Below are 16619 nucleotides of genomic sequence, written 5' to 3'. Positions count from 1 at the left end.
AATGTGTTCAAATTTAGGCCTGTCCTGTCCAAATGCTTAAATGTATATATGTTTAATTTTTTTTTCAAAATAGACTGCTGTGATTCAATTAAAAACTATTAAAATATAACCTATTTTACAAAGTAATTTCTCTCTTGAATGATAAGTCTATTGCCACACAAGTTTATGGGTGTAGAGTGGACAGTGTTAATATTTAAAAATTACCATGCGAGCTTGTTTACGTTTGCCACCTGAACATTCTTCCCAATATCTGAGGATAAGAAACAGCTTTTCAACTTCACTTTTGCCTTTTGCAGCTGTGAAAGTAAAACGACATGTCAGATTCTTGACTATCTGCTCAGTTTGCACGGTTATTTCCTAGAATCCATTTTTGTTATAGTGCTTGTACAGTAGACATAATAAAACACTGGATTTATTGTAATATCATTTGACAACATTTTCCCACTTTATTCTTTATTCTACACCATTGTCGGGAGAATTGTACATAGATAACACTCTCAAAAAACGTTTTAACTTCTGAATTGAAAAGTATAGCTCTCAGGGATTAAAAACTAGCTACAGTTTGGTGATTTGGTTTAGATTAACCAAAACTATTCCAAACCAAATTAATTTTAAATACTCATTGAAATTATCAAGAATTCTGTTCTTTAACAAATATAACAAATGACAAGCTTGGGTAAACTTCAACAGTAATAAAAGCATGAATTGTGCCTTATTTGTACAAATCCAAACTTATTAACATTAAAATATTAAAATTGGTCTCTAAAATAATAGCATGATTACTCTCTTCATTTCGTAGAACGGATTAGGGACAATGATTTATGATACCGCCCTTTTGCTTCTTCCATTCTTGTGTTTTAGGTGTTTGTTGAACTACAAATACAAACTTGCTTTCTACACTTGGACTCTGCCTTATGAAAAAGCTCTACACCAAACAGATTAACAATAGTCAAAACATATCTAGTCACCATATCTGAAAATTCACGTACCAACTTGTGAATAAAGTCACAAACTACAGTACATTTAAGATAGTTTTCAATTTCATATAATACTTTATGTGTTCAGCAGGTGCAGCTATATATTCCACATTACTTTAAAGGCTGCACAATTGCCACACTAAATAGAAATACTATTATCACCATTATTTTGCTGTATTCTTTGGCTCACATATACACTAAAATACCATAAACATTATTTAGAACTTTGATATCATATATAAATAAAGATACAGTACATACAAATGGAAGAAAATACTAGACACCTCTGTAAGACAGTAAATTTCTGGATATAAATAAGCAAATATTTTGGTATATACCTACAGATTTAAACAGTTTTGTTACTGTAAAACTATTACACTTATTCCTTTTCACAAAAATCAGTTGACATTTGTATACACAATCTACACAAAATTAATATTTTTTTTCTAAAAAGACATTTAGTTTCCATCCGTTACAGTATTTATGCAACTCTTACCCCAAAATCACAAATAATGCATCTAGAATAAAATTTGGTGCTTTACACTCCATAATTTTACATTATGACAAAAAGCACCTGACACAGTGTAGCTACGAAAAGGTTCTGCACAGTCTAGGTAAGTCTACTATGATAGAGTTACATTTTACCTCTAAGGGTTAGATTCACTGCACATTTTCCACAGTACTCACAGTTTAGAATGCTGAGCTCTTTCAAAGGAACATACACATGGAGGCTCACATGTAGGAACAATATGTATTTAGATTTTGTATCGGTTAAATAATTACTTCTAATAAATAATCATTGGCTAAAGAATAGATTTGCATACTGCCTGACAGTACTAAAATGTGTTGCACAGATCTTTAAATAACACATTAATTGTACATTAATCAGTTTCAAAATAAAACATTGCTTAGTAATAGCAAACAGAACCAATGTAACCAATTACAAATCACTTCCCAGTCGTTCAATCTCCTCAATCAGGAAGTCAATGTCAGATATCGTTACAGCTGGGTTTGAAATGACCATGCGGAAGAAGTTAGTTTTATCTCCTTGAGGCTGATATCCAACCATTGTGGTGCCACATTCCATCATCTGTGCTTTTATTTTTGGAGCAACCTGTGAAAATATAAAAAGATGAATTTTCCCTGATGAAGAGGGGCATATAAAAAAAACCAAAACTGTTGGTTACTAATTTTAATTTCAGAAAGGGAAAAGAAAGGCACAAGATGAAAATAAGAAAAAATGAGTGCTTCACAATCCTCAAGGTAAGATAGTATTTTTAGAACTATGGGTTGCAAAATAAGAATTGTAGCTTACTGGACCATCAAAGTAGACTATATTCCCAAAATCAATATATTCAGGGTATTTACAGACAATCTGGTTCATGAATGATTGAAATTTATGTTAAATTAACAATTTCCCCTGCTTAAGGCACATAAATCTGCAAAATGGTGCAAACCACAGAGGAACCAAGGAACTATTCATTGAATCATGGAATCATAGACTTGTACAGCAAAGAAATGGGATCTATGGCCCACCACTTTCATGCTAATGTTTTTGCCCATCTGCACAAACCCCATTTATCCACATCAGGACCATATCCTTCTGCACCTTGCCTATTAAATGTCTGTATAAATGATTCTTAAACATAATTTGATTCCATTCTTTTTCTCCAGAGATGGTGCCTGACCTGCTGAGTTACTCCAGCACTCTCTGTCTATCGGATTCCATCACCTCTTCTGGCAGCGCATTCAAGATATCAACCATTCTCTGTGCAAGAAAAATTCCCCTCAGGTCCCCTTACCTCTCAACTTAAAATAATGCTCTTTTGTTTTGACACCCCATCAGAATAAGATTGTACCCTATAGGGCCTGTCCCACTATGGCGAGTTTATTTGCGAGTTTAGGAGAGTGTCATGGTCCTATTGTATCGCCAAAAATTTAGCATCCTTCAACTAAGTGGAACACCTCCTACGACTATGTAGAGAACCTCCTACGAATAGGTAGAAGACCTTCTTCGACTATGTAGAAGACCTGCTTCGATCTCCTTCGACTATGTTGAAGACTAGCTTCGACCAGCTTCGATTTAATCGTCGATGCACTCGGGAAAATTGGACTCGACTACCTTCGGTCACCTATGATAACATGCCGACCTACCACGACCTATTTCGACTAAACCTAGGAGTAAAAAGTATCAATTTTTTTCATGCCGACCAATTTTTACTCGCAGAAAATTTGCTTCATGGAAGGAAGCAGAGGATGATGGTGGAAGGATGTTTTTCGGACCAGAGGCCTGTGACTAGTGGTGTGGCTCACGGTTCAATGCTGGGCCCATTGGTGTTTGTCATCTATATCAATTATATGGAAGAGAATGTACAAGGCATGATTAGTAAGTAAGCAGGATCTTGATCGGTTGGTCAGGTGGGCTGAGGAATGCTTAATGGAGTTTAATACAGAGAAATTTGAGGTGTTGCATTTTTGGAAGTCAAATGAAGGCAGGACCTACAAAGTGAATGGCAGGGCTCTGGGGAGTGCTGTAGAGCAGAGGGATCTAGGAGTGCAGGTACATAGTTCCTTGAAAGTGGCATCACAATTTGATAGGATGGTCAAGAAAGCTTGACTATCCTATCAATTTTGCCTTCATTGGCCTTCATCAGTCAGAGTATTGAGTATAGAAGTTGAGAGGTCATGTTACAGTTGAGTGACATTGGTGAGGCCACATTTAGAGTATTGTGTTCAGTTTTGGTCACCCTGTTATAGGAAAGATATTGTTGAGCTGTAAATGGTACAGAAAGGAGTTACGAGGACGTTGCCAAGACTCGAGGGCCTGAACTATAGGGAAAAGTTCTAAGACTTTATTCTTTGAAGTGCAGGAGGATGGGTGATCTTACAGAGGTGTACAAATCATGAGAGGAATAGATAGGGTAAATGCCATCTTTTAGCACCCAATTTTGAATAGCACGATCAAATTGCTTAATCTTCTCTACTGCCATTATCCACGCTCTAACAGAACAGTGATTAATATCGGGTAAATGTGTGGTCCCTCAGAACAAACCCTAACATCAGCCTTCTTCTTTTGTGGTGCTGTACAAGCTTTTGTAAGGTCCCTGTCAGCTTTTAGCATTTTTATAAACAGGCACAACATTTGCAAGCACAGTGCATACAAAAGCGGTGCAGATGTAAGACTGAACAGTTCAGCACTGTACAATTCACATGTATTGTCTGAGACAACTTCCAGTATTACTTTTAGTAATAAAGCATGCATGCTGACAGTTTAACATCACAAAAATGATATCACAAGCATGCATGTTATTACAATTGGTTAACATTTACTGCTGAAATCAATATTTTAAGTAGCTCAGCAATTACAATTGCATGCAGAATTTGGAATTTTACCTTGCGAAGCTTTTCCTTTCTCTCTTCGCAATCTGGCATTTCGCGAATACTTGGTGGAATGTACCAGAAGCAAACATTTGTGTGCTCCGGCTACGAAAGAAATGGACATGAGTAAATTGGAAAAAAATCTCTCGCTTTAATGATTGCATATACAACTGAATAGGCCAATAGAAACATAGAAAATAGGTGCAGGCGTAGGCCATTCGGCCCTTCGAGCCTGCACCGCTATTCAATATGATCATGGCTGATCATCCAACTCAGTATCCTGTACCTGCCTTATCCCCACACCCCCTGATCCCTTTAGCCACAAGGGCCACATCTAACTCCCTCTTAAATGAACTGGCCTCAACTACCTTCTGTGGCAGAGAATTCCAGAGATTCACCACTAAATTCACAACAATATGAACACACGGAGCCTGCATTTCTCATCTGAATATCGATACTACAATCAAAGGTCCCAACCAGAAACATCACCTATCCAAGTTCTCCAGAGATGCTGCCTGACCCACTGAGATACTCCTGCACTTTGTATATTTTCTGTAAACTAGCATCTGTAGTTCTTTGTGTCTTCGTGGAATGGGAGAGTTAGACAGTTTGTAGTCAGCGGTCTTTGCTCCACTGACATTGTGGTGCAATGTTTGGGCACTGAACTGACAATATAACTGTTCCCTTCAATGTTGCAGAATCAAAAGTATATGCTTTGAATATTGGTCTTCAACCCTTGGGGATCAGTTATATAATAACCATGGAAAGTGGTCACTTGGAATATTTAGGGCATGATTTTTCAGGTTTTGAGTAATCTAATGTATCCTATGGCGATTTCTATCTCAATTCACTGCAAATGCAGTTGCTAAGGATCATCCCAATGATGCCAAATAAGCCAGTGCATACATCCAGAGAACCTACAATGCAAGGGGTTTTCAGGAAAACAAACGTAATATGAATGACTGTGTCTTTGTTCTTCCTCAGACATTAACAAATAAAGCTATTCTTCTGCAACTCATTTTCCTGAACTGCCCACGTGAGTTGAACACAAAACAGATGCATTTGAAGAGAAGGGTGAATGCTGGATGTAAACTGCTCAAAAACAAAGACTGTTTTGTTGAAATCAGGAGGGTCCATTGACAATGTTTTGGAAGATAGAGGCAATGTGATTGAAAGAGGTGCCACAGATATTACATCAGAGGGTATACAGTGCAAAAAGCGTTGCTTATTATCTTTAATCAGCATCAAGGAGGAAATTAGGTGTTAGTTACAGTTTTTAAAATGAATGAGAAAATAAATTGAAAATCAATATATTTACCTCTGCATCGAATACCATTTCATATCCTTCCCTCTTTCTTATCTTGTTATAGAGGTACATTGCCAGATCCAAGCATTTATTAATTTGGTTTTCAAATCCCACTGTTCCCTGCAATGACCAAGAAACAAATATTAGGTATTAAACCATTAAGTGCACTGAAATTAAAACCATTTTTGAAATTCAGTATGTATGAAACCAATATAGTGGTTTTAAATTACGAAAACATTCTGTTAGTACTAATGTTGATTAAAGGAAGCTAAATATTTTGAACATTATAAGCAATTATATAACTTATTATACTTCTCAAATTGAGTTACTTCATTAAATAAATGGAGAAGAGGATGACCAAAATTAGGAACTAATATTCCAAGGTAATCAACATTCAGGAAGGACAGGCCAAAAGGAAGATTAGCGATGGTATTAAAGAATTTTACCTCAGCAGAACGTGCTATAGTTTTAGAATCACAAGGTCAAAAAGCACTGTGGGAGTTATTTATTGTAGTTGAAGATGTAAGGCAGGGAATGAGTGAGGATATTAGAGGGTGTGTGTAACAGTGATACATTAATCATGCGGATATCAATCTGCATATAATCTGAACAAACTACGTTAGAACTAACAATGTACAGAGTGAATTCCTGGAAAGTGTACAAGGTGGTTTCCTAGATCAGTATGTTGAGGGACCAATTAAAGAATTTCAGATCTAGTACTGTGTAAAGGGAAAGGATGAATTCATTGCTTAGTTAATGGGTCTCCTAAACAACCAGATATAGATGCTTCGACATCGATCACTGCAATTTTGTTCTTTCTCCTACAGTTCCAGATGAAATAGAACCCCAGAAAGGCAGGAAAGAACAGAGATGTTTGTTGTTCTATGTAGAACCTGAAATTACCACCAGTCACTGTTCGACTCGTGTATCAGTCCATGGCAAATTATATAAAGGGCTTCATAAAGTGAGCACGAGGGCACTGAATAGAATGTTTAAAAAAAACAAGAACATTTGGCAAGAGAAATGGGAGACAAGAGGTATAGGGGAAGAAGCCTTATGTTCTTCAAGGCATGACAATTTGGTCAACTCTCTGGGGAACAATTATGAATTCTTCTTCTTCTTCTTCACCTTCTCCTTCTCCTAAAGTTGTAGATCAAGGGTAGACATCCAGGCCAGGACAGCATCAGTTACTGGGTGGATGGCTTTGATGCCCCCAGGGAAAGGCCTCAGTGGGCAGTCATTCACGATGTGTGGGATGGTCTGGTCTGGATGTCCGCAGTCGCAAGCAGGGCTGCCTGTCATCCCCCACTTATGCCGGTGGTGGGGTGTTCTTGCATGGAGGGTGCGGATTCTGTTCAGGTTTAGCCATTGCTTGCGATGGAGGTCATAACCCGGTGGTTTCACTGTGGGGTCTATGATGACCTCTCCGTTGTTGGTGTTGGCATCTTTCCAGGCTCTGCGCCCACTCAGTCTTGGAGTCAAAGTCTTCCAGGGATTTGACTGAAGCTAGAAGGGTTTGCGGGGCTTCAGGCGCATGTTGGGCAGATGGTTCAACCTTTCTCTTGGTCCACCCTGTTTCGACTAATGCAATCAACCCGACGTGCACAAACAAATAGATGCAGTGTTGTGGTGTCACTTTTGTAGAATGTTGACACAGCGGCATTATGCTTATTCCTCCTGTACTGCACCTTATGGCCATCTGGAGGAACTCACATGTGCAATATAATAAAGAGTTAATTTTACGTCTGTAAAGACTACACTGAGTCGTGTTGCATCTGCTGAATCACAAACATTGACTGAGGAGGAGGATTACCTGTCTGTCAACTTGCTGATATTACACAGGTGTTTCAACAGCACAATCTCTTCTGGGTTGGACACTTAGGAAATGGTGAAAGAATGCTTTTACTGCTTCTCTGACTTCATAACTTCATTCCGCTGCTTTCACATGCCTCTCAGAATTATCAATTCTTGTCCATTATTCCTAATCTCTCTTCATTTCTTCTTTGTCCTATCTCTTCCACCAAAGCTGCTGGATCACCTGTCCAATACGGCAAATTTCCCTCCCAGTTAATCCAGATTTTAGTGACAATAACACATTTTCATAAAACTGCAGGCAAAAGTTGGAGCTAGTGTCAGATACAACCACTACAACTCCTTTTGCTGTCCCACTACAGGGCACAGTCTCTGTCTACATCTTGTTCTTTCAGCAAAGAGATGTGAAAGAAAGTTTCTCCATTCCCTATTGTTATAGTAAAACATTTGAGGGTATGTGTCATACTCCCCCCACCCCCATTCAGACTGGGGATTATACTGACGATTTATGATATTGATGGTATTGCTAAAATGAAAATCTCTCAGGTGGTGTAGTGGCGCAGCTAATAGAGCAGCTGCCTCACAGTGCCAGAGATCTGGGTTCGATCCTGACTTCAGGTGCTGTCTGTGCGGAGTTTACACGTTCTCACTGTGACTGCATGGTGCTTTGTGGGTTAATTGGCCTTTGTAAATTGACCCTAGTGTACAGTGAGTGGATGTGAAAATGGGATAACAGAACTAGTGTGAAGGGGTAATCGATGGTTGGCATGGATTTGATGGGCTGAGGGCCTGTTTCCATGCTGTTTCTCTAAATTAAATATAAAATGTATTTATATTAAAAATATGAACATTTATATTTGGAGCTGGAGTAGATCAGTTCGGCCATTGATTATAAGATCCATGGTAATATTACCTCCTAAATATCACAAAACTGTTCACATGGATATATTTCACAGGTAATGGAGGGATATGGATGATGCATCAGAAGGGTCTCCACCCGAAACGTTATCCGTTCCGTTGCTAAGAGATGCTACCTGTCCCAGAGTTACTCCAGCATTTTATGTCTATCTTCAGATAAAGCAATTAGGTGGGCAGATTTTAATACAGTGCATCCAGAAAGTATTCAGAACCCTTCAGTTTTTCCACATTTTGTTATGTTACAGCCTTATTCTAAAATGGATTAAATTCTTTTTTTTATCGTCAATCTACACGCAACACACCAGAATAAAAAAGCAAAAACAGGTGTTTAGAAATGTTGTAAAGTAATTAACAAGAAATAACGGAAATATCATGTTTACATAAGTATTCAGAGCTTTTACTCAGTGTTGAGGCACCTTTGGCAGCGATTACAGCCTCGTCTTCTTGGGTATGACGCTACAAGCTTGGCACACTTGTATTTTGGTAATTTCTCCCATTCTTTTCTACAGATCCTCTCAAGCTCTGTCAGGTTGGATGGGGAGCGTCGATGCACAGCTATTTTCAGGTCCCTCCGGAGATGTTCGATCGGGTTCAAGTCCGGGCTCTCGCTGGGCCACTCAAGGACATTCACAGACTTGACACGAAGCCACTCCTGCATTGTCTTGGCTGTGCGGTTAGGGTTGTTGTCCTGTTGGAAGGTGAACCTCTGCCCCAGTCTGAGGTCCAGAACGCTCTGGAGCAGGTTTTCATCAAGGATCTCTCTGTACTTTGCTCCGTTCATCTTTCCCTCGATCCTGACTAGTCTCCCAGTTCCTGCCACTGAAAAACATCCCCACAGCATGATGCTGCCACCACCATGCTTCACCGTAGGTATGGTATTGGCCAGGTGATGAGCAGTGCCTGGTTTCCTCCAAAATGGACACTTAGCATTCAGGCCAAACAGTTCAATCTTGGTTTCATCAGACCAGAGAATCTTGTTTCTCATGACTTTTGGCAAACTCCAAGCGGGCTGTCATGTGCCTTTTACTGAGGAGTGGCTTCCATCTGGCCACTCTACCATAAAGGCCTGATTGGTGGAGTGCTGCAGATATAGTTGTCCTTCTGGAAGGTTCTCCCATCTCCACAGAGGAACTCTGGAGCTCTGTCAGAGTGACCATCGGGTTCTTGGTCACCTCCCTGACCAAGGCCCTTCTCCCCCGATTGCTCAGTTTGGCCGGGCGGCCAGCTCTATGAAGAGTCCTGGTGGTTCCAAAGTTCTTCCATTTAAGAATGACAGAGGCCACTGTGCTCTTCAGGACCTGCAATGCTGCAGAAATTGTTTATACCCTTCCCCAGATCTGTGTCTCGACACAATCCTGTCTCGGAGGTCTACGGACAATTCCTTCGTCTTCATGGCTTGGTTTTTGCTCTGACATGCACTGTCAACTGTGGGACCTTATATAGACAGGTGTGTGCCTTTCCAAGTCATGTCCAATCAATTTAATTTACCACTGGTGGACTCCAATCAAGTTGTAGAAACATCTCAAGGATAATCAATGGAAACAGGATGAACCTAAGCTCAATATTGAGTGTCATAGCAAAGGGTCTGAATACTTATGTAAATGTGATACTTCAGTTATTTATTTTTAATTGTTGGGAAAAATTTCCAAACACCTGTTTTCGCTTCTTCATTCTGGGGTATTGTGCGTAGATTGATGATAAAAAAAATGAATTTAATCCATCTTAAGGTGAGTTTGTAATGTAACATAATGTGGAAAAAGTGAAGGAGTCCGAATACTTTCTGAATGCACTGTAGCTCTGTGTGGGGACTGGGATCCTCTATGTCCCTTTGAACCTCCGTTGTCTTTGAGAAGATGCACTGACCTCCCACTCTACTACCTCACTCACCCTCCCCCCCCCCCCCCCTCACCCCCCACATGCCTTTTTTATATTGTTTACGCCTTTGGTGTTCTCTAAACCAGGGTTATCATCCTTCTCCACTAAACAACACACACTCCAATGACTGGCAACTCACAGCATGCAGACAGCGTTGATGAGGGAGAGGCAGGAATGAGGGAGCATCGGGCCCAGGGAGAGACAGCGATCAGGGAGGCCCAGGGAGAAGGAGGGGCCGGAATGATGAAGCCCCCGGCACGGGGATAGACAGGATTGAGGGAGCACTCGGACGCAGTCAAGACAGGAATGAAGGAGCTTCCAGCCAGAGGAAGAGGCAGTAATGACGGAGCGCCGGTGTCCAGGGGGGGGGGCAGTAATGAGGCTGGAGTAACTCAGCGGGTCAGATACAGTAGCATCTCTGGAGAAGAGAAATAGATGATGTCTGAAGAAGGGTCTCGACCCAAAACGTCGCCCATTCCTTTTCTCCAGAGCTGCTGCCTGTGCCGCTGTTGCTCCAGCATTTTGTGTCTATCTTCAGTTTAAACCAGCATCTGCAGTTCCTTCCTACACAATAGGTGATGTTTCGGTTTGAGACCCTTCTTCAGATACCGACAGTAATGAGGGAAATGAGCCCCGAGTGGGGCAATGCGGAGTGAGCGGCTGGAGGAAGCATTGGGTTAGAAACATAGAAACATAGAAAAATAGTAAAATAGGTGCAGGAGTAGGCCATTCGGCCCTTCAAGCATGCACTGCCATTCAATATGATCCTGCTTTTTCCCCCTATCCCTTGATTCCTTTAGCCCTAAGAACTAAATCTAATTCTCTCTTGGAAACATGCAGTGAATTGGCCTCCACTGCCTTCTGTGGCAGAGAATTGCACAGATTCACACCTCTCTGGGTGAAGACGTTTTTCCTCATCTCAGTCCTAAATGGCCTATCCCTTTAATCTTAAACTGTGACCCCTGGTTCTGGACTCCCCCAATATCGGGAACATTTTTCCTGCATCTAGCCTGTCCAATCCTTTAAGAATTTTACATGCTTTTATAAGATCCCCTCTAATCCTTCTAAATTCTAGTGAATACAAGCCCAGTCGACCCATTCTTTCATCATAGGTCAGTCCCGCCATCCCCTTGAATTAACCTGGTGAACCGACGCTGCACTCCCTCAATAGCAATAATGTCCTTCCTCAAATTAGGAGACCAAATTTGCACACACTATTCCAGGTGCGGTCTCACCAGGGCCCTGAACAACTGCAGTAGGGCCTCCTTGGTCCTAAACTCAAATCCTCTCGCAATGAAGGCTAACATGACATTAGCTCTCTTCACTGCCTGCTGTACCTGCATGCGTACATTCAGTGACTGATGTACAAGCACACCCAGGTCTCGTTGCACCTCCCCTTTTCCTAATCTGACACCATTCAGATAATAATCTGCCTTCCTATTCTTGCCACCAAAGTGGATAACTTCAAATTTATCCACATTATACTGCATCTGCCATGCATCTACCCACTCACCCAACCTATCCAAGGCACCCTGCATCCTCATAGTATCCTCATCGCAGCTCACACTGCCACCCGGCTTTGTATCATCCGCAAACTTGGAAATGTCACATTTAATTCCCTCGTCTAAATCGTTAATATATATTGTAAATAACTGGAGTCCCAGCACCGAGCTTGCGGCACCCCACTAGTCACTGCCTGCCATTCTGAAAAGGACCCGTTCATTCCTACTCTTTGTTTCCTGTCTGTCAACCAGTTCTCTATCCATGCCAATACCCTACCCCCAATACCATGTGCTCTAATTTTGCATATTAAACACTTGTGTGGGACCTTGGCGTAGGCTTTTTGAATGTCCAGATACACTACAACCACTGGCTCTCCCTTATCCATTCCACTTGTTACATCCTTAAAAAATTCCAGAAGATTAGTCAAGCATGATTTCCTTTTAATAAATCCATGCTGACTTTGACCGATCGTGTCACTGCTTTCCAAATGCGCTGCTATAACATCTTTAACAATCGACTCTTTAGCATCTTCCCCACTACCGATGTAAGGCTAACTGGTCTATAATTCCCCGTTTTCTCTCTCCCTCCTTTCTTAAAAAGTGGAGTTACATTGGCTGCCCACCAGTCTACAGGAACTGATCCAGAGTCGAGAGAACATTGGAAAATGATCACCAATGCATCCTCAATTTCTAGGGCCACTTCCTTGAGTATTCTGGGATGCAGATCATCAGGCCCTGGGGATTCAGTCCCAACAATTTACCCAACACCATTTCCTGACTAATGTGGATTCCCTTCAGTTCTTCCCTCCCATTAGATCCTCGGTCCCCAAGTATTTCTGGGAGATTGTTTGTCTTCCAAAAACAGAACCAAAGTACTTGCTTAACTGTTCTGCCATTTCTTTGTTTCCCATTATATATTCACCTGTCTCTGATTGTAAGGGACCTACATTTTCCACTAATCTTTTTCTTTTTACATATCAAATGAAGCTTTTAGTTTTAATATTCCCCGTAAGCTTTCTTTCATGCTCCTTTTTCCCCCTCTTGATTAACCCCTTTGTCCTCCTCTGTTGAGTTCTAAATTTCTCCCAGTCCTCTGGTTTGCTGCTTCCTCTGGCCAATTTATATGCCTTTTCCTTGGATTTAACACTATCCTTGATTTCTCTCGTTAGCCACGGTTAAGCCGCCTTCCCCGTTTTATTATTTCGCCAGACAGGGATGAACAATTTTTGGAGTTCATCACACAGCCTTTAAATTTTTGCCATTGTATCTCGACCATCAACCCTTTAAGTATAATTTGCCAATCTATCCTAGCCAATTCCTGACTCATACCTTCAAAGTGTCCTTTCTTTAAATTCAGGACCCTAATCTCTGAATTAACAGTGCCACTCTCCATCCAAATGCAGAATTCCACCATATTATGGTCACAGTTGCGCAAGGGTCTTTATACAACAAGATCGCTAACTAATCCTTCCTCATTACACAATATCCAGTCCAGGACGGCCTGTCCCCTAGTCGGTTCTTCTACACATTGGTTTAAAAACCATCCCGTATTGGGACAGGGCAGAGGAAACGGCCGGGACTGAGATCGGGGATCATGTTGGGCTCAGGAGTTTGGCAGTAAACATTTAAAATGCGTTTAATTGACCATTTGTGAAGCCGATTTACTGCTGCCGCGTGGACTCTGTCGCGGGACCAATAGGCTGGCATGATAATACATCGACCTATGTACACAACAGCTGCATCATCAGCTGGATAGTCAAGCTGATACCGGGCCAGCGCCAAGGACTCGCTGGCCCGACATCAGGTTAACAGATTATCTGGCACCAGTTGGTACAAATGATTCATCAGCCGCTGTCAAATCTGCCACTGCCCGGATTACAGGGCAAGTATCACTTTCAAACATGCCACGACCTCCAGACAACATTTTGGGGAATAGGAAGTGGAATATCTTGGATGTGGAAATTCGTGGAACATCTTTGCCCACTGGCCTAGATTTGTGCAAGTGAATCAGTTCGATGTCAAAGATTTTTAAAATACAGGATTTCTAGTTTTGTTTTCAACAGCTGTAGCTCAGTAAATTCTCCTACTTGTTATTTGCTGCCTTTTTAGTTGTTACTTTTAAATACAAACTGGTGTTATTTAGTACTGAGAACCAAATTTATCAATGCCAATGTTAGTTTGCATAAGAAAAGACACCAAGTGCTGGAGTAACTCAGCGGGTCAGACAGCATCTCTGAGGAACATGAATAGGTGACGTTTAGGGTTGGGACCCTTCTTCGGACTGGAGAAGAAACGTTACCTATCCATGTTCTCGAGAGATGCTGCCTGGCCCACTGAGTTGCTCCAGCACTGTGTGGCTCTTTGTAAACCAGCACTGCAGTTGTTTGTTTTTTGAGGTGAGTTGAGTTTAGTTTATCATCACAGGCACAGTAAAAAGCTTTTGTTGCATGCTAACCTGTCAGCAGAAAGACAATACATGATTACAATCGTGCCATTCACAGTGTGCAAATACACGATAAAGGGGGTAACATGAATGTTTAGTGCAATATAAAGTCCGGCAAAGTCTGATGAACTCTTCTCCTCTTTGTACAAAAACATGTTGCAACATGTCAAATTGCCAATTAAGGACTTTTTCCAAGATTACCTTAGCTTTCCACATTAGCCAAAACTTGAAGATGTCCACATGACGGCCGCACTGTATTGCTTTGTCTCCTGTATCGTAGGACACATCGTACTGTTTATCCTGCTGGAATAGGTACCCTGCACACATCTGATTACAACCTTGGAGAATGCCCTGTGAACAAAGTTGAATTGTTAATTTACTTTGTGAAGTTTCCAGCACTCACGTCAAAAAACGATAACCTGCAAAACTTTGTGCATTTATACTTATAAATATAAATATAATTTGTTCTTTTTTCTTCGCAGAAAGAACGAAAAGAGGAAAGTTAAAATTCAAAGTGAGGAAAATCATTTGGACGGGCAAAACATCCAATGTCTTCAGAATACTAAGATAGAAAAGAGACAATAAAATGAACGATTGAGATCAATTTTATACATATCCTCTGCAGTTCCTTTCTAATAATTTAATTACCTCAATTTTATTAGTTCATCTTTGCTTCTCCCTTGTCAGTTATTGTACACAGCCTTCCAGAAGCCAACTATTCAGAGAAAGTGCAAAAACAAGATATTGGGGGGGGGGGGGGGGGGGGGGGGGGGGCATGGGGGAAGGGGGGGGGGGTGGTTGAGTTGGAAGCAATCAACCCAGGTTTCAATCTGTGTTGATGGGGCAGCACAGTGCGTAGCAGTAGAGTCACTGCCGTACATCGCCAGAGACCCGGGAATCACCAGGGACACCGACTACGGGCGCTGTCTATACGGAGTTTGCACGCTCTCCTTGTAACTGTATGGATTTTCTCCGGGTGCTCCGGTTTCCTCTCACATCCCAAAGATATGCAGGTTTGTAGGTTGATTGGATTTGGTAAAAAAAAAATTGTAAGTTGCCCCTAATGGGTAGGATGATCGCTGGCTGGCGTGACCTCAGTGGGCTGAATGGCCTTTTTCCGCGCTGTATCTCAAGTCTAACCCAGAAACTAATATCGTGGAAGAATCAATTTAATGGGTAGATGCTAAATGCATGATTTGCTAAAAAACAGTTCTGGAGGGAGGAAAATAGGCTGTCGCAACAAATGGGAAGATAAGTGATGACAAAGGCATGGCAGACGAATTGAACAGATAAAGTCAGGTCAGATTTTCTGCACATATCACAGATAAGACAAACTTAAATCGATTGTTTCTAGGTTTCAAAGGAAATGACTTAAACCAAGTAGAAATGGCTCAAGGTGGAGAATGCTGCAGGTTCAAATTTGCTAAGACACCAAGTAAACAGACAGACTATTGCATATCACGCTGGAAATGATTTTCAATAATTCACTTGTGTCCAGTGTATTTCTAATAAATGGGGAAAGGCATATCTGTTATATGTTTTTGAAAGAGTTTCAAGTTAAAATGAAAAATATTGAGCATTGGAGGTGGAACTAGACTCATAAAAAAAGCCTTTATCAAACCAGAATCATTGTAGATGTGGAAAGAAATGCTTGGTTTTACAATGGGGTTTGTGTGAATGCAGTACATCTTGCGTAAAAGACGCAGAGTAAGGTATATTTAAGGGTATAACTAAGTGGCCTCACAGTCAAGTATGAGAGGAAAAGATAATAATGGGCATATTTCAGTGGTTCACGTCAATCTGCTACCACCTCCTCACCTCCTTTCTAAAAGAGTGCACTTTAATTCTGGGGCTATAACCTCTGGTCCTAGACTCTCCCGCCAGTGGAAACATCCTTTCCACATCCACTCTATCTATGCTTTTAATTATTCTGTAAGTTTCAATGAGGTCTCCCCCCTCAACCTTCTAAACTCCAGCGAGTAAAGGACCAAGGCCATCAAACGATCATCATGTGCTTACCCACTCATTCCTGGAATAATTCTTGTAAACCTCCTCTGGACCCTCTCCAGAGCCACATATCCTTCCTCAGATATGGGGCCAAAATGTGCTCACAGTACTCCAGAATAATTTGAATAAATTTGACAGGTTCCAGCCACATAAATGACGGGTGAATTTCACACACCTTTGAAACATAGATAGGATAGACATTTAGAGCCGTTTTTCTAGGATGAAAATATTAAATGTTGGAGGGCATGGCTTTAGGGCGAGAGGGGCAAAGTTGGGGGAAGATGTGGAAGGCAAGTTCTTTTTTACACTTGAGGTGGTGGGTGCCTGGAACGCACTGCCTGGGGCAGTGGTGAAGGTGGACATGATGGTGGCATTTGGGAGACATTGGATAGGTATATGAA

At 41.2% G+C, this 16619-nt stretch overlaps 1 protein-coding gene across 3 annotated transcripts in view; it reads right to left on the bottom strand.

Annotated features, from left to right (window-relative positions):
- Nucleotides 1-426: 426 nt before the first annotated feature.
- Nucleotides 427-16619, bottom strand: part of LOC129698775 (glutamate decarboxylase 1) — a 44742-nt gene continuing 28549 nt past the window's right edge. For all 3 annotated transcript variants that reach the window (XM_055638027.1, XM_055638026.1, XM_055638024.1), the window contains 4 exons: nt 14413-14562; nt 5674-5781; nt 4371-4460; nt 427-2091 (listed from right to left, as the gene is read on the bottom strand). In XM_055638027.1, coding sequence (XP_055494002.1) covers nt 1918-2091; nt 4371-4460; nt 5674-5781; nt 14413-14562 — 522 coding nt within the window. In that variant the 3' untranslated portion in view covers nt 427-1917. The remainder of the gene's footprint in view (nt 2092-4370; nt 4461-5673; nt 5782-14412; nt 14563-16619) is intronic.

The sequence above is a fragment of the Leucoraja erinacea genome, chromosome 7 (genome assembly GCF_028641065.1).
Source record: "Leucoraja erinacea ecotype New England chromosome 7, Leri_hhj_1, whole genome shotgun sequence".
NCBI classification, from domain to species: domain Eukaryota; kingdom Metazoa; phylum Chordata; class Chondrichthyes; order Rajiformes; family Rajidae; genus Leucoraja; species Leucoraja erinaceus.
This window is presented reverse-complemented; position numbering and strand designations above follow the sequence as displayed.